General features: G+C 40.5%; 2 protein-coding genes across 5 annotated transcripts in view; one reads left to right on the forward strand and one right to left on the reverse strand.

Moving 5' to 3' along the window:
• Nucleotides 1-17444, forward strand: part of arhgef6 (Rac/Cdc42 guanine nucleotide exchange factor (GEF) 6) — a 28497-nt gene extending 11053 nt beyond the window's left edge. The window contains exons 10-23 of one of the 4 annotated variants that reach the window (XM_078289050.1): nucleotides 696-834; nucleotides 2010-2069; nucleotides 4883-5029; nucleotides 6515-6601; nucleotides 7525-7606; nucleotides 8438-8553; nucleotides 8786-8965; nucleotides 10696-10716; nucleotides 12179-12275; nucleotides 12807-12893; nucleotides 13084-13183; nucleotides 14276-14330; nucleotides 14626-14776; nucleotides 15038-17444. In XM_078289050.1, coding sequence (XP_078145176.1) covers nucleotides 696-834; nucleotides 2010-2069; nucleotides 4883-5029; nucleotides 6515-6601; nucleotides 7525-7606; nucleotides 8438-8553; nucleotides 8786-8965; nucleotides 10696-10716; nucleotides 12179-12275; nucleotides 12807-12893; nucleotides 13084-13183; nucleotides 14276-14330; nucleotides 14626-14748 — 1294 coding nt within the window. In that variant the 3' untranslated portion in view covers nucleotides 14749-14776; nucleotides 15038-17444. Of the gene's footprint in view, nucleotides 1-695; nucleotides 835-2009; nucleotides 2070-4882; nucleotides 5030-6514; nucleotides 6602-7524; nucleotides 7607-8437; nucleotides 8554-8785; nucleotides 8966-10695; nucleotides 10717-12178; nucleotides 12276-12806; nucleotides 12894-13083; nucleotides 13184-14275; nucleotides 14331-14625 lie in introns of all 4 variants that reach the window. The other 3 variants (XM_071916131.2, XM_071916132.2, XM_078289051.1) reach the window with 3 other exon arrangements.
• A 582-nt stretch (nucleotides 17445-18026) lies between these two features.
• Nucleotides 18027-20823, reverse strand: cd40lg (CD40 ligand). Its single transcript, XM_078289327.1, has 4 exons — nucleotides 20524-20823; nucleotides 19916-19937; nucleotides 19693-19797; nucleotides 18027-19570 (listed from the first exon to the last, which is right to left on the reverse strand). The coding sequence occupies exons 1-4, from the start codon at nucleotides 20725-20727 to the stop codon at nucleotides 19206-19208; spliced, it is 696 nt and encodes a 231-aa protein (XP_078145453.1). The 5' UTR covers nucleotides 20728-20823; the 3' UTR covers nucleotides 18027-19205.
• Nucleotides 20824-25295: the final 4472 nt, after the last annotated feature.

Below are 25295 nucleotides of genomic sequence, written 5' to 3' on the forward strand. Positions count from 1 at the left end.
TCTCACACGCACCATGCATGTGTGATCTATGTTTTGTTGCTACATTGTAGTGTTCAGTGGTCCCCACAGTAATGACAGATGAATGGTAACCCTGGAAAAGTGGTTGCTTATGAGGACCGCTTTCAAGACCTATTTAGTAAACGGGTTGTGTTTAAGTTTTTGAGTTAGAGTCAGACTGCAGCTCTGTCTTTATTCAAAGTCGAAAAATCTATTCCAATCCTCCTTCTCCTCCTTCTCCTCCTCCTCCTCTCCTCCTTCTCCTCCTCCTCTCCTCCTTCTCCTCCTTCTCCTCCTTCTCCTCCTCCGCCTCTCCCTCCTCCTCCTCCTCCTCCTCCTCCTCCTCCTCCTTCTTCTTCTTCTTACTATTCATTGAAATAGAATTTCAACTTGCAGAACATACAGTATTTGGTGAATTCAATTTTATAAACTTGTATAAAATTCAATGTTGAAATCATTCTTTCACAACAGTATTGAAGTAGTATTGAAATTTGGTTATCGTGACACCACTGCTGGTTAAAGGGACCATCGAGTCCTTGTGTTGTAAGGAAACTGCCCTGCTGGAGTGTGTTTGAGCAAAACACTGAATCCCCTCCAGCTCCAGGGTCCCTCACTGGAGATCCCCCTGAAGAAATCATTTGAGCATCACATTACACTACATTGCAAGTACCAAGTGTGTTTGTGTGTGTTTTAAACAGTGAGGAGCTAGACAAGTTCATGGAGAGCCAGGGAGCCAGCACCCCGGGGATCCTGACCCTGACCACCAGCCTCAGTAAGCCCTTCATGAGGCTGGACAAGTATCCCACTCTGCTGCAGGAGCTGGAGAGACACGTGGAGGTAGAGGACGAAGTATTGAAAAACTATCTGTCAGTGAATATCAAAAGTCTACATGCCCTTTCAAATATTTCGTTTTTATGGACTTCAGGCCTGAAATGAAAACTCATGAAATCTGACTTTTTTCACTTTCTTCTGGATATTTGACATAGTAACCAGCAAAATCAAGGTAAAACCAAACAGGTGTACACTAGTTTCTGACTGTAATAAAACAAAAAGCTACGAACTTTGATTTAATAGGTTTAATTTTGTTTCAGGCCTCAAGGCAATGAAAACTATAAAAATGAAAAGGGTCTACAGGCTTTTGATATCCAGTGTATCTCTTCCTATCTATCTGTTTTCTATCTCTTGCTTTCTCTATATACAGCACTGTGCAAAAGTTTATTTAATTTCCAGTCAATCAGGAAACAGAAAATTACACAAAAGCCCACAAAAAGTATAATATCAAATCATTCAGTATTACATTTGCCTACTCTTTACTTTTGTACACCCTCCTGCCACTTTAACTCTTCCATCCTTCCAATCTTAAAACCAACAAACGTTGTTCCCAAAAGTGTCGCTGACATTATGTAAGCACACTTTCCCTTCAGAAGCAACAGTAACATTCACACAAACGACTACCACAAACACACCTTAGCTGCCTTCCGCATTTCTTTCTCATGTGCATCTAAAATGGCTAAAGGTGATATTTCTGATAAAATTAGATATGCAGGATTGCAAGATAGAGAGAAAGTGGGACAACTGAGCAAGACCTGGTAGACCACCGAAACTCTCACCATCAGATAGAGAGACCTTAAAGCTTTCATCTTTGAGAGATAGGAAAAAATCAAGATCCACTCTTGCTTCAGATCTGAAAAAGCTGTAATAAAGTCAAAGGGTGAACACACTAAATATTGATTTTTTTTTTTAATATTCAGTTGTGGCGGCTTTTTGTGTAATTATATATGTGTTAAATATATGTTTCCTGCATTTTTTTCTGACACTGGAAAATAAATAACTTGCACTTATGGCTGTTTTGACTGGAAATTAAATGAACGAAAGGGTGGTCTCTGACTTTCTCTGACACAGTACTGTATATCTCTGTATCTGTACACACATACTGTACATTTCATTTTATAACATTTAAGAGGATTCAGCATGTATAAGATGAACTGATGTGTTGTGTATGTCCGCCACAGGAGGCCCACCCGGACTACAGTGACATTGTGAAGGCGACGGCAGCATTTAAGAGCCTAGTGGTAAGTCTGGGACGCCCAGGTTCTGCATGCTAACCCGCAGACTATACCATCTTTGTTGATCTCCACCAGGGATTAGGCACTCTCACCTCATCAGCACATAAACCTGAATTCAGTAACCTTTAAGTGTGGCATGTCAATTCTCAATTATCGGATCGTAAAGCCACTGGATTTCCTGTAGATTGCCTTTTCTGTGTGAAAGATGAGAAGGTGACTTCAGGAGATTTTGATAGCAAATATAATACTATCCCATGGAAAGATGTGTTAATTATAGTTAATTATGCTCCAAATATTTGGAGCATAATAAACTGACAAAGACCCTTAACTTAGCCCAGTCTCAAGTGTGAGTAGTAAGTTTGAAAGACCTCTTGTTTTTATGGAATTTTTATAATATAGCCTTTGTTGTGAGATGCACTACACTGCCCTACAAAGGCAAACATCAACTATGTTTTGTGTTTTAAAGAGTCACAACTAAGGTTTAGATTTCATATCTGCTAATATTTTACCCATAAATGCTACTTAATGGCAAACACTTCCACCAACAGTACTTTTGTTGCGGCAGGAAATAAACATTGTTATCTCTTTTTTTCAGTTTCACTACTCATACAATTACTGCTGTTTGCCTTTGCAAGGCAGTACACACAAGTGACAGTGTGACATTGCATTTAATAATTATGGTGCTGTTGGGCAGCCCAGATGGAAAAACTTTATTGAAAATATCTCAGCTGCATCTTTGGTGATTATGTTGTTCCTACAGTGGGTGTGAACTGAAACGGCAGCCTAGAAGAGCTGGGTTAGACACGAGCAAACTGCCCTGTACCTGGTTGAACATCTTTCTGAGACACAATTTCCACAGTAGAACTCAGAGTTCCTAGTGAGAGCAGATTGGGTGACTCACATGTCTCCTGTGTAGGGCTGCATAGTAAACCAAAGGGAAAAAAAAACAAATCACAATACTGACAACTGCAATTTGCAAGTCTCTCTTTCTTTCTGTGTGTGTGTTCATGTGTGTGGGCGGGAGCTTCACAAGTGCTAGCTCCTTTTAATCTTTCTGCAGCGCACCATAGAGACAGTGCATAAAATAGGCCACGCCCATCGTGGGGGAAAACGCTGCACCGCTTTCCATTCACCTTGTGTGACTGAATGTACATCATTGTCATTATTCCCCAAATTAAACATGCCTAAAAGCTGTTGTGTGGTGGGCTTCACAGCCAACAAACTTAAAAACCGTGAATTACAGTTTTTTGGGCTCCCGAGCAAAACAAGGGAGCCGTTGAGAAGAAAAATGGGGATCTAGGCCGTAAGGAGAGAGGCGCTGACAGTGGTACATGGTAGAAGAGGGGGGAAACTTTGGGACCCTGAGACTAAGTACACTTATAATGTGGCCAGCATTTTCTCACTGGTCAGTAACTTACCAGTAATTATCTAGTTATATTCTTGTAAGATAACCTGAATGTTAAAATGTGTTTAAAAGCTACCATGCTGTCCTAACATTAGGTTGCTACTAAGCTAACATTACTGAGCCAATTCCTCTCTATAAAACAGATGAGTTGTGTTCATGTGTGGGTCTCAGGATAGTTTGCTCTGTATTGACTGCCAGTCCAGGGTGCAAAAGTAATGAGAAATCTCACTGACTTGTTAGCTAACATAAGATAGTTAACAACAATCCACTTCAATAACCAATGTCACGTCAACGTCGCTCAAACTTATAGTCTGAAAAGCATAGCTGTATTTCCAATTTTTAAATATGAAGTGAAATTATTCAAAGTCAACTTATTATCTTACCTGGTGATTAAATTAAGTAGTGGTAAATGTAAAGTATTTCACTTCAGGCCACTGTGTGGGCTCATTTATCCAGCTTTATTGAAAAAGGACATTGATGGAGGCCAATTAAGTTCATTTTTTCAGTGTAACGTTACCTTCTCCTCTCTGTTGGAGGCAGTGTGCTTAAATGATTCTTTGACATACTTGTCTACTCGAAAACAGGAAAAACCTTGTCAGGCTGTCCAAATCTGTTAAGATTTCCTCCCGATCGCCGCTTTTGCCGGTTTGTTAGTGATATGGTTTTCCTCCACGGTGGGCGTGGCTTTCGAAGTATGACACGCTCTGCAGTGTGTCTCTTGGCTTCTACAACGTGTGGTGGAAAACGATAGATGTTGCATTGTCATTTTTCCTGTATGAACAGGGAGAACCCCTACCTGGCCCCCGACAACACACAGGTTTCTCCACATACCTCTTAAAAGCATGTTTAAAGAATTGTTCATGCCTGTGTCTGTAAGTGAATGGTTTCATTTCGTAACGCAGTGTGCCCATACTGGAAAAAACTGTTCCCTGATATGTATTACTCAGTATTTCTAAAATACAATGGATCATACTGTCTAGCAAAGCCAGCAAATCAATTCAGTAATATTCCATAGTCAATTTTACCATGAAGCAAGCAATGATTTTTTTTAAGAGTAGGTGTCACATTTTTCAAATGGTGGATTTCTGAGTTTGGAATGAAACTCCTCAAATCCAGAAATCTAAAAACTGATGTGAATGGTGATGTTATTTATATAAAGAGTATGTATCTAAACAGTTACAATTAATGATGATAAAGCAATACTTTTACCCATTTTATTAATTAATTCTATTTATTTAAGTGTCTAAATCGTTTGTTACCAATGTAATGCAGTGCATTGAATCTGTTGGAATGTGGTGTTACACTCTAGATGAATGAAAACTGTCTCAAAGGATAATTTCTTTAATGTCCATCGGTGAAGAGTCAAATGTTAAGTGTCTCTATATGTGTGTGTGTGTGTTGTGTGTGTGCTCAGACGCAGTGCCAGGACCTGCGGAAGCGTAAGAACCTGGAGCTCCAGATCTTGTCAGAACCAGTGAGGAGCTGGGAGGGAGACGGCATGAAGAGCCTGGGCCATGTGGCTTACATGTCCCAGGTCCACATGAAAAATGGGGCCAATGAGGTGAGAGACTTTAGTGAGGAGACGGCCAGTGGAGTGACAGGTGCATAGGAGGGAGCGGGTGGGTCAGTCAGGTTGGAGGTGGGGGAGGAAAGTGGCCCACAATGACCAGGTTCCTCACGTTCCTCAGGGTAACAGTCAGTTGAAGAAGATAGACATAAAGGAAAAAGCATTCCAAGATTTTTTGCACATTTGCACAAAATTTGCCACATTTTCAACATTAGTGTGTCCTGGGAAGGCTGTGAGGACGACTTTGATGTGCTTCTTTTCCCGTCTTCTAAAAGTGTGTGGAACAGCTTAATTGGAAGCATCTTTTGTAACATCAAAATCATAGTGCCCATTTTTCTGTGCGGCCTGACAAAGACTAGCACTCAGATGTGCCAACAATTTTCCTAATTACACAGTGAAAATTGCCAGTTTTCTCAGCATTTTTTTTTGTTGCATTATGAACTTGTTGGACCACAACTTGGACCTTCACGAGTTCTTGAAATCTGCAAGACATCTTATATTTTTCCCACTCTTAGAGGAGCCCAAAGCCACCTCTTTCTAGCTTGCTGTTTTATATTTGGTTTTTATATTTTATATTTTCTGTGCCATATTGAGAATACATTTGGTGTTGATGCAGATGAGCAGAGAGAAGAAATGTGGACCAGAACATTCTGTGCCTGTCAGCCTCAAGCTGAAGTGCTGTGGGCTTGTCTGTGTAATGTGAAGTCTCACTGCTCACAGCACAAGCTGTATACATCATTCTTTTACAGCAAGTATAAGGCGTGGATGCCACTTTAAATTCACTGGAAACCGATTTGTTTTTCATTATTTGGAACAAATGCAAAAATTGGGTTCATTACCTTGTGTAAATATCAAAGGGTTCCTGGTGTCCATGAAGCACATGTGTAAAATAATTCCACCTCTTTGTCAGACTGAGATGTAGGCCTATGCTAATCCAGCATCTCCCTCAAGTGTCAAAACGGAAACCTAGACAGGCCATATGTAAAGCAGAAAGCCGTCTGCTCTTTCTTGTGTGGTTTGTGGTTGGAAGAAAGCCCAATGAGGGCAGTTTGATTTCACCCGTATTTAATTGCTGCCAACCCACTTTCCAACCACTGTACCAGTCATTATTAAATGTTTTTCAACTCTGCCCATTCATCTGCTTATCTTATTTTCCATTCATATACGGTGCAATTGCCATACTAATAATTCTGATTTGAGCTAAAATGTGCTGGATGTAGCTCTGTTGTTTTTGGTGTTGGTTCTGCATCATTTAGCAGGACAAAGTCACACTACTACATGATTGGCTGCTGGCAGGCAACATCGTCAATAAGTTTAGCTGCAGCCAGCTTTCCCTTGCTGAATGAAGAAATTATGACTATTCATAAAAGCCTCTGTCTAACAGCCAGCTTATTACAGTTGGAAAAATGGAAAAAATAATGGCCTTTACGTGACTAGTTGGTCACTTTGGAACTAAAACTTTGTGTGTGTCTCTTGCAGGAAAAAGAGGAGCGGTACCTAATGCTTTTCCCTAACGTGTTGGTAATGCTCTCTGCCAGTCCCCGGATGAGTGGCTTCATCTATCAGGTGAGCTACAACATGTATCTCCTGCCCCAGTCCTTTCAGGGATGTCATTTTTATCAAGACCTCAGCTTTTGATGAACACACAACTCCCAATCACTTCTCATAGATTGCAGTTTTCATGTTTCCTCACCTGCTTTTTTGTGCCTTTTTCTCAAGTCACGCTCAGTATGCTGCAAGCAATATACTGTACAGCCTTCTCATGAGAATAGATAAAACTTACCAAAGTTTATTTTTCATATGATGTCTTGTCGGCCCTTTTTAATAATAATAATAATAATAATAATAATAATAATAATAATAATAAACGTTATTTATATAGCACAATTCATGCCTAAAATGCAACACAAAGTGCTTAACATAAAAGCAGATAATCATAATATTTATGATAAAATAATAAAAACAAGGAAAAAAAAAACAAAATAAAATACAATTAAATTAAAATAGCAGGATAAGACAAAATAAAACAACCATTAGGTAAAAAACACTTCAGGAGAAAGCAATGGTAAAAAGATGTGTCTTAAGATTTCGTTTGAAATTGTCAACAGATGTAAAGCCCCTAAGACTTTCAGGCAGACTGTTCCAAAGTTTTGGGGCGTAATTAACAAAGGCTGCCTCTCCGTGCCTTTTAGTTCTGACCTTAGGAACAATCAAGAGGTTTGAGTCAGAGGATCTAAGGGACCTAGTAGGCACATATGTCTTAACCATGTCAGACAGATAAGACGGGGCAAAGCCATTCAGTGATTTAAAAACCAATAAAAGAATTTTAAAATTAATTCTGTAACAGACAGGTAACCAATGTAAAGATAACCAATGTTTCATCTTGTTCATTTTAAAAGTAATAACAAGAGATGACAAGTTATAGTAAATATCTTATTCCTATGTATGTCAGGATGTCTAATTTCCTCTCCCTCTGTTTCTCTCTTCAGGGAAGACTGTCTCTGACAGGCACCACAGTAACTAGACAGGCAGAGGACTCAGAAAATGCCCACTACGCCTTTGACATCACAGGTCTGTATCTGAAGCCCTGAAGGAGCCTAGGAATGCTCTCCGCTAGTCGGCAGTACCACCATCATGGCTTTATAATAGTGATAATGTAGAGATATGGCACTGAAATAATGATTAGTCTCCTAATAAAAGTATCCCAGATCAAGCGAGCAGTTGAGTCTGTGTCATGAAAACTCCATGGTTCCCCCTTGCAGATTGTTGCTCCAATCATAGGCATTCATATTTCAGTGCTCTTTAACCTTTCCACATTGATCTGTGTGCAAACTGGGAGTTGACATTTACTTAGAGCCATAAAAGCTGCTCAGGCTGTAATGGAGTTATTTCAGCAATGCTTTGTACGCCTCCTTTGTGTTTGTGCAGCGCTGCCATTATCTTAACAACTTCTACAGATTTGAAAACTGCCTGAGCTAGATAATCCATCATGGTAAACCTGAAGCCTTATTTTGGTTTTGGCAATGTTTCTCTGTTTTATTATTTCATTGTGCCGTAGTTGAGTGTTTTCATATCAGTCCGTGCATTCAGAGACCTCTCATTGGACCAGAGAATATTTCAGGCTCTTGGACGAGCGAGGCCAGAGGGCGTGCGTGTGACAACATAGGATGTAGACAACATTTTTCACCAATTGCAGCCATCCTTTGCATTGCAAAATGATTGGTGGAAATGTACTAGCTGTAGAAAGTACTAATGGGCTGTAAATCTAAATGACACCAGTATTGTCCTCCATGTTGGCTGACCTGGTTGCAGTGGTGGCTCTGTGTAGGAAATTAGACAGTGAGCTGTATGAAACTTGCACTGAAGTAAGTGTGTGGGTGTGTGTGTGTGTGTGCACTACAGGGAGCATGATCGATCGTATCACAGTGTTCTGCAGTAACCCCCAGGAGTTACAGGAGTGGCTAGAGCACCTCCAGCCGTTTACCAAAGGAGGGAGCCCTGCCGGCACCATCTCAAAGGTTAGGACACACACACACACACACACACACACACACACACACACACACACACACACACACACACACAGTATAAAGTCAAAACGTCCTTTATACAAAGACCATCCTCAACACGGTGAGGTGTGAGAAACCTTTTAACAACTTCACACCATGCAATAACAAGCATTAGACTGAACTCTCACCAAACATCTTGACTTTCACTGAACACTTCTCACCCTGATTGTGCTCCATGCAGACTGTAGAAGGCAAGCCGCTGAGTATGGTCGGTACCCCTTCTCACCAGTCCCACCTGGGCAGCTTCAGCTCTGTCAGTCGCGGCCCCTTGGAGCCCCCTAAGATCAGCAAGCCCTGGTCCCTCAGCTGCCTCCGCCCCGCACCTCCCCTCAAACCCTCCGCTGCACTGGGATACAAAGAGGTAGGAGGATCTAGAGCTACACACACCACTTAGTGTCTTAGTGTCACTCCCTCACAAGCGCTCGTATGTTTCTTGATGAGTCAGAAAGCAACCATTCCTCCTCCACAATCCCCCTCTCTCCACCGTTTTTCATCTCTTGTTAGGGCTTATTCAAACCTGTGGTATTGGCTTGTTTTGAGCAACGGCTCCTGCAAATAGGCTACAGACAGACCCTTAATCCATTAACTGAACAAATTTACTCATATCCCACAGTAAAGGGCAAAGGATATAAAGACTTGAACTAGATGAGAGTAGCCCAACTGGCTCAACCTGATTTGGACGTTCAGCCCATGTGAAACAACCAGGTTCCCCCTTGATGATCCATTGACTTACTATGCTCTCAGTATTTCTATTACAGTATATTGGGTTACTAACATTTCTGCAAATCCTAAATATTTTTTAATTTGATCATAAATTTCAGTTAAGCACCCTAGGGTAGCAGGAAATGTCATTGTGCAAGACACTCTTCTGTAATACCATGCATATTTTGAGTGCTCTAAAAAAAAAAAGACAATAAACCTTTTATAAACTACTATGCATCAACATTTGATCTTCAAACTCTCATGTCATTTGGTTGTTTGTCTTTGTACTGAATCTTGTATTTAACCTGTGTTTTCAAATCTGTGTTTTACAGCCATACTTGCAAAATCACTATATTTCTCATTGGAATTAAACGTTGAAAGGAACAACAGGGCTATTTGCTTATCATCTTAGCTGTTAAGTTGAAGGTTTATTGCCCCACACAATAAACCAATGCAAATTTGTAATCGCAGACTAATCCCCTCTGAGTCTCAACCTTTGACTGTGCTATGACAATGACAGGAAAACCCTTCTCATATATAGACTACACTTTGCAACATGCGTGGGCCAGCTAGATATAGCATGGAAGCCAGTGACTGTAAAAAGGTGCAGACGTATAAAAATAGAGTTCTGCAGAAAAATAGTCAGAACAGATTTAACGCTACTGGGAGGGTGACTGACTGAAACAGAGCAGCGTTATGATATTGGTCTTTGGTGAATGTTTATTCCAGTAAGGGCAGCACGATCACCGAGTTTGACTGGTGTTACAGAAAATTGACAGTCCCAGTGGTAATGAGCAGCACCGGATAGAGCCAGTTAGTGTGGCTACCGCTTTCAGTACTCGCTGAGATGGCGAGGCTCACACTGTGGCCCATGTGGGTGGCAGAACCTGTTGCATCTTTCACAGAATCTTCAGTTTGCACTTTCGGCTGTCAGGGACTCCCACGGCAGTCTAGTGTTGTGCTGCCTTCAATATGTTTAGGTCTAACTTCGATAAACAGCGATCCAAAAGCGATCGCTTCTCTGTCCTTTTACACTAAATGTACGTATTCACTTCTACACAAACTCATTCCTTAGCAACCATCCAAGAGTCTCGGAGCCACCTGGGTCTTTTTCTCTGCCCTGTGGAGATTGCATGCATAACCTTTAATTCTCTCTGCTAATTTCCCCATTTCTCCATATCTCTTACCCCTTTTTCTTATCTCACGTGAATTAATCGCCCTATTCTGCACACACACACACACACAAAGAATAGGTGAAGTGGGGGAGGGGGGTGTTTTAAAATGTTCACCATTTACATTCTATCACATCCTTCTCTCATCATATTTTTCATGCACATCTCCCCCCTCTCTCTTCTCTTTTTCTCTCTTTCTCCATTCTGTCTTCTATAGAGGATGTCTTATATCATGAAGGTAAGGTTAGATCTCACTCTCTTCCTATCTGTGTGTGTGGGGAGGGGAGGGGGGGGGGGGGGGAAGGGAGGGAGGGGGGCATTTGCCTGTCTGTGTGTTTGCCCCGGTGTTAAACTGGCATGCCGTTGCTCTGTTTGCTTTTCTCCTCCCTCATCGTCATCTGTTGGTTTCCTGTTTTCTGTGGCCTTGCGTGTCTCTTCTTTTTATTCCTTGTACTCAGTCAAGGTCTCACTCAGCATGTGTGGTATCAATGTTCTATTCCATACAAAGCCTGTACGATCGCAGGACACCATTATTCATCGGTATCTCCATTGAAAGTGTAGCATGTATCGGTATGCGTAGGGATATTGTGTAGACTCAGGATGTCACATGAATGGGTTTACTGTCCAGTTGCCGCTTGCTTGTCTGTGCAAGCGTCAATTTGCTGTTCCAGCCAAGGACACAGGCACAGACGGCACAATGTAAAGTAGTGCAAGAGTATGTGACATTCGTAAGTGAGAGTCATTCAACTGCAATGACTGCATTCACTGTTAAAAGCACATCATCATTGACTGAATGCTTACGTTTTGAAAGTAATTATAAACCGTACATCTTTAAGTTGTTCAGTAGAGCAAACAATCATTGTGCTACTACTTTCTCAGACCCTTAACATTCCTTAGCAGCGTAAAAGAAAATCCTCCATTCATAAAGTGACATTTATGAAGATTTTGATGATGTGGAGTGTAAAAATAATGATGCGAGAAACAGAGAAACATCCTTTCTCATGATAGTAGCGTTGTAAATGTCTCTGAGGTAAAGCGTGAACATTCAAAGTATTATTTCCTCTCCTGGATGTGGTCAGTGGTTGGTTAAATACTCGTAGTGTTATTGGTAGCTTCAACTTTCACAAGCCAATTACTTATTCGAGTGGTTAAATCATAGCTCTTAAGCACTGTTTGTCACATTTAACACAGCATGATAATTAATGACTAATAATGATATATACTAGTATTCAAGTTGATTTCGTTTTTTGGTTCAAAAGGCAATCCTCTGCTATTGCAAATGCAATGAGAACCATGAACAGAGACAATATTCCACCAGCTGTGTGCCTGTGTTCCCTGTGTCACAAATGTGGTTATTTGTGGGAGATTTGGGGGAAAATGTTTCTTCCCCAGTGGAAAGATGATATGCCATATTGAGGACAATAAAAAAATGTGGAATAAACGTGGAAAAAATGTGGAAATACCTTAGCGCAGAAAGATTACCTGTTTCAGATACCGTGTTGGCTTGGTCACAGACGTCATCACATGCTTGCCGCCTTGTTTGTTTATGGAATTTTGTTCTTTGTTGTTTTTGTTTGTTTTTGAGGGACACGCGTCCCTGTAGGCTTGCATACTGTTTGGTCCGGAGCCCTGGCTTACAGGTGTGTGTGGCAGTGCGGGTGTGGAAGCTGCGTACTGAATATGCTCTTACTCTCCTCCAGGACTCCAGCAAGAGCCCGCGGCCCATGAAGAAGTTCCTGCAAGGCAACAAAAAGAAAGAGCGGAAACCTTCTGATGACGAGGTTCTCCTCAGGAAAAGTAGGATTTTGTTGGGTTTTTTTACAATAATGTGAAATAGTATAATAAGCATGAGAAATTGCCAAAAAATGTTCTAAATACACACTGTTTGGTTAAATACAACTCCACAGCCCTGTTTGGTTTTGTCACTGTTGCCGCTCAAGATGAGAATCATTTACAGAATGAATACAAATACTTTTTACTTCTACATTCTGGCCTGATGTTGGATTGATATTCAAAATAAAACCGAAATAAGGCAATTGTGCAGAAGTAAATGAAACCAGATGTATAACTAGGGTATTTTAGGATATAGCTAGATCAAAGTAGCAGCAACTCTGCGTCAAATGACTGTGCAAGTCAGTGTCTCACTAGGGGAATTATGGCTTATCTCATCTCATCTCTGGTCAGTAGTCTGTAACTATAAAGTAAAACGTAAAATGAAATACCCATACTGCTCATAGTGCTCTGCCTCCCTATTTGTTAAATGACACTCCTAAGTGTGTTTGTGGTAGAGATGATAATCTGTGGGTTCGGCATGGTTTTGATTGACAGGCACAGCCGCCCTGGAGGAAGACGCCCAGATACTGAAGGTGATCGAGGCATACTGCACAGGAGCCAGCCTACACCAGACCACCACAGGTGTGTGTGCGTGTGAGGGGGGGGATTGTTTTTTTTTTTCTTAATGCCTCCTAAGATCGATAAGAACGTTAATCCTGTAGATATCTACAGCCTGTAGATAAAGATATAGCCATGAATCAAGCTTACTCGTTAATGTAAGTGTGTGTGTGCGTGTGCGTGTGCGTGTGCGTGTGCGTGTGTGTGCATGCAGCAGTGCGAAAAGAGTGCGTCCCTCAGGTGCTGCTGCCGGAGGAAGAAAAGATCATTGTGGAGGAGATGAAGAGCAATGGACAGACAGTTATTGAGGAAAAGTAAGCCTTCCATCACTCTGGAGAATAGACTCTCATATAGCCGCTGTGCGAGCGGTGACATGCAGGGCTTTGCCATTATTTGTATTCTGGATCCTGGGCGTCTCTATAATCAGATGCACCTTTCACAGAGTAATATAGTATTGATCCATTTAGGGGGGTGAGGTGTGAATCATCCCACAGAATGACCTTGAGTTGGCAGCCAGCTTAATATTCATATGTATATGTGACCTGCTCTATCATTTCCAGTCACATTGACCCCTCAAACCATTTTGAGTTTAATACACTGTTGGAAAGAGGGGGATTTAAGCTTTCTGGTGATATCAAAATTATCTTTGTACTCCAAAGATTGAGTGAGATGCACCCCATGATGCCTGACAACTACGTTTTCCCGCGGATTAAACAATAATTTTGATTAGACAATAAAGTGAACGATGGTCAACCTGTTACTATGCAGATGTTCATGCATAATTTTAAGGGACACATAGTAAGGGGAGAGAGGGACGGGGAGACGTGTTGCCAGGTTCTTAGCGACAAAACCCTCCCAGTGCCAATTAAACCCAACCCATAAACAGCCCAATGATCAACGAAACTAGTCCAAAATAACAAACCAATAACAAAACTCCACAATACAACCCTGACAAACTTTATAAACAGCGTTTTAAGTCCTACAGCATTTATAACATTTCCAAGTACATTGAAAACCGTGAACCTGGCAACATGAGGAATGCGAGCTTTGTTGACAAACTAAGCTAGTAACGTTAATTCTGCTTGTCACCCTACCTTTATGAGCTTCAAAACTATATTTAGCGTTTGAATTTCACAATAATCTTTACACAGAATGAAAGCCAAGGCTTTATTTTATTAAAATCTGATGAAACCCCAAAACAGCCAAAAATCGATCTTTTCTCATAAAATCACGTTTATCCACAAATGCGCCGTTGCGACTTCGGACTGAAAATGATAGAACGCGTCACATAATGTGTTAGCAAATCATCAATGAGTAACAGATTTTACCAGCCTGATCAATAAGCAGCTGTTTCAAAAATAACAAAAATGAAAATGGACATCATTGTGTTAACCTTTTTCGTTTAGGAGCCTGGTTGATGCTGTGTATGCTTTAAAGGACGAGGTTCATGAATTGAAAAAGGTAATTGATAAGAATTTTATGTGATGCACCTCATAAATCGCTGATGTATTGAATGTGAAGTTGCTCAAGCCTTTTCTTAGGTGTTGCTCTGCAAGCTGAGTCAACACAATACGCGTGGGTGCTTTCATACACGCATCTGTGATGTAGCTCTGTAACTTACCGTGTAAGGGTGGCTGCCTCTGCTTTTTGACATTTTGGAGGGGGGTGTATGTGTCTGCATGTGCGTTACTGAGAGTCGGTGCGAGAGGGAGCAAGCGCACGGCCTATTCATTCTTGTTACCGTGCGGTTTTACAGGAAAACAAGTGGATGAAGCAGTTTCTGGAGGAGGAGCAGAAGTCTCGCAAGGAGCTGGAGAGAGTGGTCAGAAAACTGGCCAAGCAGAAGAATGATTGTGCCTGGGAGGACGGCAGCCACTGAACACACTCCTACAATCATCCTCCTCCTGGTGCGGGAGTGTGTGTGTGCATATGGGTACATTTATGTAAGCATGCTTGTGAAGGTGCGCGAACGGGTGTGTGTGTGCGTGTGCGTGTGTGTCTGTCTGCGTATATGTCTGTTTATCCGTCTGTGTTGTGTGTCCATATTTTCAATCATACATTGCAGCGTCGGACTCCCTTCCTGATAATGCTTGGAGCTTGCTTGGCTTCAAATGCTGGAGCTTGATTTTGACATTGTCATAAAATATAAATCTGTCTTCCTGATCCAGCATCACTGGATGAGACTGCAAATCTGAATATGCTTCTTCATGAAGCGGCCCAGCAAAACAAAGACACCGATAAAGTGGGATGTTTCAAACATATTGCCTCCTGGCTACTGGCACTGTGAATGCTCCCCAGCCGACAGAACAATCTTGGACAAGGAAAATGGCAGAAAAAAAAGTTCTCTAGGGGCACCAGCAGCTACATGTGCTTCAATAGGAAATACGAAAGGAGTAAGAAGCCATCTTAAGTCCAATGGGTGTTCTCTTGCATGCACTTCTTTTACCAAGGGACTGATTTTCCTCTCTTCACTTTGTTTTTTTGTTTTTTTTGTTATCCAGTGTATATTCTATTTGTTATGAGGACCCCCAGTGGGGAAATATTTCATGAATCTGTTGAGCTTCAGTTAGCATGTGATTGGCATTTTTGTTACATCCTAGACATTGAAAGTCTCCAAGCTGTTTTGTAGGTGCTCAAGCTTTAGCACATTTCAGATAAAAGTGACTATCACACAGGTTAGCACATCATTTTACATTATTGAATTGTTTTCAAATGCAGCCCTTGACTGTGTATTTAAAATCTGCATGAATGTACAGTATTTCTACAGTATGAATTGTGCATTAGAAATGTGATAATCAAGATATTCAGATATATAGTCCAAAAGCTATCAGGGATGCATAATAAAATAGAAAAGGCTTAACTGTGTGTATCATATACCATATAGAATGCACAAATGATGACAAGGATGTCACGTCTACTCTTCCCACTAAAATGTATACAAGTAACATTTTAATATCTACTAATTGCATAGCGTTGCTTTATTTTGGATTTAAAAAAGAATATTCTTTATTTATAGGTCCTCCATGCATTTAATTGTGGTGTTAACCTTTATAGATGTAGTTTGCTGCCTTTACACCTGTCTGGAATTCTATTAAACTTCACTGATTTGTAGAGGCAGAGAAATAACCTTGTTTTGGTGAAGGGAAAATATACATTTTATCATCACAACAGAAGAAGAAATACTTTTGTAAAGCCTACAGAACAATACAGAGTTAGACTTGAATACTGACTTTTTTTTAACCCGGTTGCCCTTGGGTTTCTTTGCAGCTTCCTATGTAGCCGATGCAGACAGACTGAGAAATTATTTGGATAGAGGTTGTGTGCGTGTGTGTAGAGTAGAGAGCAACTGTTCAAGTGCCTCCTGAAGCGGTCGATGAACTCACGAGAGATTAACGACCAGACTGGGACTAAATGCATGCTTTATATTGAAAGTTTCGCTGGTGGTTTGTTGTAATATTTCAAATAAAGTGGGTAGAGCCTAATGGGCGTATATTGGGTCTGATAAACATTTCACAGGGCTTTTTGTCTGGATGTAACCTCATTCCAAGGGCCCACAGCGGTACATCTCATGAGGTTGAGTGCACTGTCAACACTGGTATCTGCTCCTGCTGCACTGCGGGGCAACAGTGGAGGCGCTTATTGAAATGCAATAAATGACTGCTTTACTGACTGACCGCCGTGTTAGTCGGGCATGGTAGGCCGGATATGGAAAAATTGCAATAATGATGACATTAACCCCCTTTATTAACCAAAATGGGCCAGACCGTGTGGTGCGGCCATCGTGTAGTTAGGCTATTCATTCTGATCCATTTGCCTTTAATCAGGTCTCTTAGTGTAGAAGGCTGATCAAAGATCACTGACCAGGTCCATCACATTCATTATAATCTGATAGGTAATAATAATGTGATACGTTATCGATCCGTGTTGGGAAGGGTCTTTTTGCAGCGTCGGCTATAGAACAGCACAGGTAGAGCTGGACCAGATTCAGTGTTTTGCTCAAGGACACTTCAGCAGGGCAAATGCTTGCCGACTCATCAGTTCATCTGGTTAAAAGCTAGTCTTCCTCCTCACTCCTCCAAAAAAAAAAGCCGATCTTTAATCAGTATTCCTCCTGAGACGCTCGATTAGCAGCCCGGAATATTTAGGATTATTCTGTTGTTTTCAGGTCTGCTCCTCAGCATTGGAGAGACTCTGCATGTCATCACCTGTACAGATGTAAAACTCTGTCTCATATGTTCATGTCGCTGAGATTATTATTGTTGCTGTTACTGTACTCTTGAATTGTTTTCATAAAGTGTCCTATACTGTAGTTTTCAATGCCCGATAGCCTCAATGAGCACTTAACTGGTGGGAGGGGGTTGAATTCCAGTTTCATCTTGTTTAGCAGAAATTCTGTCTCCAGACCACTGTGTGTATTGTTTTTGAAAAGTTGTTCTATGCAATTATCATTGTTGCAAGTATTGTATTGCTTTTTTTTTTTTTTTTTTTCTAGACACTCCGTACTTCATGTTATGTTCGGTATGGTCATTCTTTTAATAAAAATTTAATATAATAAATGCAGTTCATCTGTTTTCTGACAATTTCATCTAACCATTTTTGAGAGAGAATTGGAAAACCCATGTTGATCGTCGACATGTCAACCACACAGCATAGTACTACTACTGTATCTTCACTCATTCAGACTGGAAAATCCACCTAGGCAGTCTTTTCCACACTGCATTCAGCACGTGGGGTTTAAGGAATTAGTAGGCTGTTCTGATTTTGTAGCAGGAGGCTCATTACAGGATGGAAGGAGTGACAAGAATAGATGACATCCTGTGCGAGCGGGCCTCCTCCACACCTCCATACACTCCTCCATTAGAGATTCACACTTTCCATGCTGTTCGGCTCCTCCGCTACAGTGACGTGTGATGCGCACTAGCAGGCTTTGTAGTGGAGCTGAACGCTAAACTCTTGCGCGGAACTGCATTTGATGGGAGCAATGGAGTTTTTAAAACCTCATAGCAGTCATTAAGCAGGTCTTAGTTACTTGTATCTTCCTGTTGGTTATGGTTTTAACAAATGACGTAGTAAAGTAGGTCAAGGCCTGAACTATGGGTGTGCCAGTTAAAAAGAATCAGAAGATGTTAACATTAACAGAAATTTATTTACCTGCACCTACAAAGATTATTTTCCTTATACCCGTACTGAAAACAACATGTAATTCAATGCATTCAATCACGACATTGCCTTTTTACATACACTATGAAATTTATTGTCATTACTGAATCTATTTGCCTTTTCTAGTTACGTGGGTCTATTGCTTGTGGCTCAACATGTTCAGGAAATACATCTTTTTTTATATATGGCTTGTTGTGATTTTTAAACCATAGTGTGGTCACTTTATGGCAGTTTGAGCTACAATGCAAAATGCCGGTCTAGTGCATTAGATACAGCACATGTGATGACAGTTTGATCTCACAGCGGTCTGTGGTGGGACATTTAGGGGCGTTACAGACAGCAGCACCAGTGGGTTTCAACACAGCAAACTCTGCAATGTTAATGCCGATGATTCATTTTGGCATTGTTTTACATTAATAAAGTTGACAAATATTGAGGTGTCAGTCACTACACAACTGTCTGGGGTGAGACGGGGGGCTTGTGGTAAAGCAATGTGTCTCGTACTGACTCACCAACCATCTTACACCTTGAAACTATTATATTTGTTTCTGGAAATGGAAAGCTACTTTGGCCCATAGATAAGCTTTCCTGTATTCAACGGAAATTATCTACATTCTTATCTACATTAACTACATTTTTTTTGCTCCATACCAGGACATAAACACCAGCATGGTTGTCTAACCCCATTTTGATGGCATCCAAAATGTGTAGTGCTTTAATCTGGATGATAGGGTCTGGTGTGTGTGTATCTGTCTGTCTGGATCTGTCTGTGTCCTTCTATCTCTGACTAACTCCCCAAATGGAGAGAAACTAAGGAGAAAAGGAGAAATTTTTTTTGGATTAAATATGAAAATTTCATTTTACTGCCCACACAACCCCATTTACATCAATAAATACAATCAATCAAAATACTAGCACAGAAGTGACACTACATAAAACACATAACATTAAAAAAAAAAGCTGGCGTAATAAATTATAGTTCAAGAATGTGGCGTTTTTCTCTGAGATCCATGAAAAAGATCCAAAACCATCAATTTGATTATTGATCCAATCCATTTAACAGGTGGCTTCCTCCTATTTCAAAGTGTTCTGAGTGGCTTTAAATCCCAGTCCATCCTCTCTGCGATGGCGAACGGTCTTTCGGCGTACGTCCATCCATGTGATATTATAAGAGTCCTACAGCTTGTACATTCCAAAGGTTGTGGCTTCTTCGTCATAGTCCACCAGCGAGAGGTCTTGTACCCAGACACTGAGCTGGCTCCTTGCCTCCAGCGTGATCACCTCGGCCTGCGTGGCTGTGCACGGGCTGGAGCTGTTGGCCTGCAGGCTGCAGTAGGCCTTCATCACGTCTCTCTCCACCCCCTTCTCACTCGACCTCAGCTTCACTCTGCAGGCCAGCGGGAGCTTGGGATTCCACCTGGAGAAGGTCACTCTGGCGTAGACGTAGTAGTCGCCAGGCTGCAGCACAGTCAGCCAGTTGGTGTGGTAGTAGTTGATGTTCCTAAGAACCGAGTGGCCCATGTTCCACTGGAGATACCCTACTGTTGGGGAGAGGGAAGGAGATTTGTAAGCGGCGTTAATAAGAATACTTAAACTTTAGCTCATGGATATTGAATTTCGGCTACTTATTATTGTAAAGTTGTAAACTTTGATAGTTTCTTACGTGCTGGTTTGCCTGTTAGTTTGTCTGTTGGTTCGTGTGACGGCGGCTTGACTATCATGCGCGCCATGGCTTTGTGTGAATTTCCTTCTGACGAGAGAAAAGCAGCTGGGGGAGAGAACACACATCTGGTCAGAGACACTGCTGAGGATGAAGTAAAAGTGTATGAAACATACTTTAAAAAATATATATATATTGTCAAGAAGTAGCCAAAATACAAACATACTTTTTCCTGTGGGGAGTTTTTCCTTTAGGGGAGAGATTGAGACAGTAGAGTGTCAGCAACAGGCAGCACAATATGTTTTGCTTACTTATATACATTGCTACATATATTATTTATACATAAACTATTCTATAATTTTAAATCGCATATCCTGTAAGATAAATACGCTCTACTCTACATCACACCTCATTTATTTGTTCAAGCGCATTTCCTGTGGTTGACGCATAACTTCATTGACCTGACAGCGATACTTGACAGAAATATTCAATTATGGGAACCACAAGAACATTTGAATATATCTATTTGAGCCTTTACGTTACCCATCCAAAAATTAAACCCATGAACCTGCTGAATACAATTACTTGTAATTGAAACAGAATTTTATGACAATGAAATGGGCAGCTCAGTTTTAGAGCTAGTTAAATTTAAAAAATGCCTTTTTTTCTTCCAGGCATCACTCATATAACTCAAAAATCTAGTATTTGAACTTGTATTGGCTTGGAAGAATACATCCACCTTAAAAAACACATGTAACAGTACCTCCAGCTATCAGTATACCTATGAGTTTGACCTTGGATCTGACCTTGAATCAGATAAGTGGATATTATTACCGTTCTGCTAGTGTGGTACAGATAGATGAATCCTCCAAGAGACAGCAACAGATGCAGCAACACCAGCCCGACCAAAAACCTGATGAGAGACTTGCTGTAGCTGTGTGACAGGGCCGGAGCCGGTATGAGGACCGGGCCGGGCCTGCTCAGGCGCGGGGGGACCGGCGGTGGTGGAGGCAGGCTGGTCTGGTAGGTGTTGATCATGGTGGAGAGACACGGTGATACCTAGAGAGGCCTGGCATCCGTGGCACCCCTTGCACTTTTGAACGACTGCTCTCTCCAGCGGGCGCGTTTTTACTCTAGCCACTTCCTGGAAGATCTGAACTCTTTAAGACGGCGCTCTGTGTATGTGACCTTTTGTGGGTGTGTGTATGTATGTGTGCGTTTGTATGTGTCTCTGCATGTGATACACCTTCTAACATTTCTCACTTGCTCCATACCAGATCTGCATCCCTCTCCGCCACACCACCCCATCCACCCTTGTATTGTTGTTAACAAGGCAGTAATTCTGATTTTGGACAATAAAGATCCACTTCACATGTACTTTACAATAATAGCAGTTGATTCTAAAGTATTTAAAATGGACAAAATTGAAAAAGACTACATGGAATGTAAGTGTGCTAATTGTACAGCAGTTTCACACTGTTCTAGCAAAATGGGCATTGTTGAGGTCAAAGGTCAAAAATGATATCCGCAACAGCAGCAAAAAACCCATGCTGGATATGATTTAAAGAATCATACCAGATGCTAGATATAGATATATTACACATATAGATATAGATATATTACACATATAGATATAGATATATTACACATTTACTGTGCATTCTCCTTAACACTGTACCTCATTCATTCAAACACCTGACAGTTTAATGACTTGTAGTAACTGGTTTAATTAACAGCTATGAAAGAAAAATACATGGTCTAGTACACAGTAAGGCAAAGGCTTCTAACCTTTTTTGGCAGGTGACCCCATAATAAAGTTGGGAAATTTCTGTGATCCCAACATTTACATGAACATAATGATGTTTACTGTGAGGCCGTATGTTATCTTAAGCGCAAAAACAACAATTCATTCCTCAGGTGTCTGGTCTAGTCAGTGACAGCTATGAATAGGCTGACTATGGCGTCCAAAAATCGCAATAGTAGTTTTACCTTTTTAAAATAATGATTCGATTATTACAGTCATTTTAACTTCAACTTAACAGGAATTTGTTAAGTTAAAGTCATTTTAACTTTAACTTAACAGGAATTTGAGTAAAAGATTAGGGAAGTCTGTTGTAAACTTTGAAACTTGAGAGTTGGGCAATTCAATTAAATTAATTTCAATTCAGTTCAGTTCAGTTCAGTTCTCAAGTCACAAGCCCGTACTGTGATGGCAACCGCAGTATATTTGAACTGAATGTTTGCTTGTGGTAGCAAATTCTTTGAAATTAGACAACCTTTTATTTTCCACGGTACCCACACCATCTGCTTAGATTCCTTTGAAAAGGTTTTATGCGGGGGCGCCCCGGTGGCTCACCGAGTAGAGCGCGTGCCCGCAGCGACCCGGGTTCGAATCTGGCCTGCGGTCATTTGTTGCATGTCCTCCCCTCTCTCTCTCCCATACCTTCCTGTCTCTCTCTCACTATATCTGTCTTAAAAAGAAAAGGTTTTATGTGGCATATTTACACACTAGCCACACAAAGTGTTGCACAAACGCATTACACAACTCAGCAGTTTTCATTATCCTATGGTGGGTTTGACTATGTGGTTGCAGAATGAGCTGGCATCAACCACTTCTGCTGGTTGATACAGTAATAGTTCTGGGCTTGTTTCCATTTCCATGAGAACACTGCTACCTGTATGTGTAAACTGTGGTGAGAGCCTTAGCCCAGATAGACAGGTAGATAGATAGGTAGATTGGTAGATAGATAGATAGATAGATAGATAGATAGATATGTAGAAAGATAGATAGATAGATAGATTATTGCTATATTGCTAAGACTATATACTCACAATACTCCCTTTACTCTTAACGTTTTGTATAGTCCTATAGCGGGAGATAGTAACATAATTTATGACAGTAATACAGTAATAAAATTGTATTGCATTGTTTGTGCTGTATGAGAGATTTCAGTGTACATAGTAAAACTGCTTTAAAAAAATATGTTGTACTGTAGAGCTGCTGTGGTATTCAGAGAAGGCAATAGACCTTAGAAAAAAATAAACAGAAAACAAAAAAAAAAAGTTTCACAAAAAATGATAACAGTCAATGTTTATTGTCAAAATGAACAGGAAAAAAAGATCATGCATTACATCTAAATTCAAATTGCAATTAATCTCTTAATGGGAAGTCTTCATTTGTGCTGCTTTTAAAAAGAAAACCATATTAATGCACCATTCAAAACTAAGAAAACACTCAAGGACAGCTGTTGTCCAATGACTACATAGACTACCGAATGCAATGTTGAATTAATCTTTTCACTGGTATGAAAGCAGCAGCTGTAGACACTGAACCACAGAAAATGCTTTATTTATTTTAATAGAAAAAAAAACATTTTTTCTAAAATATCTGAAAAGCAAAGCTACTACAATAATGTAACTGATACTCACACATGCAGACTGACAAGCGGCGTAAGACAATATTAATCAACAACACATGACTGCTATGCAACAACTATTGGCACTTCTCATGTGAGCATGTTTTTTAATGGCTCATAGCTTCCCCTAGTGGTTCAAACACAAACAGTAGTCTATTCTCTGGCAGGAGAAATGCTTTCCAATACAATCTTTCAGAGCGGTCAAGTGAACTAACTCAGTGAAGATAATACCTTTGTTTTTACCAGAGGAGTTGATAAAATCATGGATATGACCAATGGAAAGAATAATCGCTCCAGTAGAGACTCACAGTGGAGAATGAACAGGCTGCTGCCAAAAATAAGGAATTTGACTATTTCAACCAGTGATGCACTGTAAGAGCCTGAGAGAGAGACAGGATTATCTGTAGATTACAATGTGTTTATAGATTACAAAATAGATTACAATTTTACTTCCCTGATGAAATTAACCTCCAGGTCTCTCCACTTTGTGAACATTTGAAAACTCATTACTGCGACAATAAAGTGCTGTGAGTTGTTTTCTATTCTAGTGTATCAGAGACAGCATTCCTATGACTATGCAGTGTTATAGAGAGACATTCAGCATGTTCCCTACGGAGCACCTTAAGGCTGCTGTGGAGGGTGATGACAGTCGTTTCTATAAGTTATGGCTCCCCTTAATGGACTGAAACAGATTTTTCTTTTCATGTGATGTTGCTTGTTGAAAACACAAATGGAAACTATTTTAATGCTAGAACCTTTGATTTTCTTTTTATCATGAACATATGCAGATGAAACATATCTGAAACATCTCCTGGGAAAATCCCTCTGGGCGTTCACACTGTGACCTTTTCCACATTATGCAGTTCTTTCTCAATCTAGATGTATATCGGATGTTTTTTTTTTTGTGGTCTGTGGGAGACCAAGTATCGATTGTTCCCTGTCCTGTCTAAAACTAAACTGTTCTGGTGTAACAAAACTGAGGAAGTCAATTATACTGAGTCGTCTTGTAACACTATCTTCTGTCTACTTCAGGAGTTCACGAGTGGTTATGGAGGCTGGAGTGGAAACAGAGTTGTCTGCCTATCATAATGCAAGGTACAGAACCAATATATGACACATGACACATGAGAGAAACTCACATTGAGAGGAGGCTGTTCTCATTAGCATCAGAGAAAGAAACCCTTGCTCTTCGATTCTGAGGAACTGACACCAAAACCTGATGTTTACTGTTCATGTTTTAGCAAGTTCAAACATTTTCTGCTATTAAACTCCATTGAAGCTGCACTGGAAATATCTTGACGTGACGAGATGTCATCTACCTTTATCCAGTTATCCAGAAAAAGGAAAATACATCACCAAATAACACAAAATATAAAGGATAAAGGGCTATATAAATAAACAAACTTGAAACTTGAAATAAAATGGGCCCAGAAATGCAAGGTACATCGCCAATAGTTATTTTTTAAAACTGTGTTTAAGTGTTTCAGGGTGGATTTCTCCTTTAATTATCTAAATGATTATTCTTTTTGCCTTCAGTGATGTTTTTTTTCCATTTCATACATTTGTGGATAGTATAGAAATAGAATATCAATCTGAACTGACATTTAAAACCCAAGTCTTAATTTGATGGGGTAGTGAGGCTGACCAATAACCAGAGGCTGCTGGTGAAGCTACATCACCATCATGTTTGATGGCTTGGTATCACATCTACAGCGCCTGTCATCACTGCTGACCTGCCCTTAAGCAAGGCACTAAACCCTTAACTGCTGCAGGAGCTCTGCACTGCAGCCGAACCTGACCTAAAACCACTCTGAAGAAAAACACCATTAGGGGCCGTGTGTGTGTGTGTGTGTGTGTGTGTATCTAGGAGAGATGTGTGAATACAACAAATGCCTATTACCTTGTTCAAAATGGTAAATTAATTAGCTTTCTACTTTGTTGTCTTAATGTTTGCCTGTGGCACAAGGCATTAAGTGATAGTGTGTTAAATTGCTTGTTTTTTCTCTCTTTTATGGAACATAATATGCTAAATTATATTATGTATATGCTGTTATTTCATGAATGCAATATCCTTGTTTGCTGTTATGAGGGTTTGTTTTTGTGGAATCCAATTACTGGAGAAAAAACAGGGTGGTATTTCAAAAAATTTCAAGTATATTCTTATAATATCATTATATTCTTATTTCAAGT

The sequence above is a fragment of the Centroberyx gerrardi genome, chromosome 16 (genome assembly GCF_048128805.1).
Source record: "Centroberyx gerrardi isolate f3 chromosome 16, fCenGer3.hap1.cur.20231027, whole genome shotgun sequence".
Lineage (NCBI taxonomy): Eukaryota > Metazoa > Chordata > Actinopteri > Beryciformes > Berycidae > Centroberyx > Centroberyx gerrardi.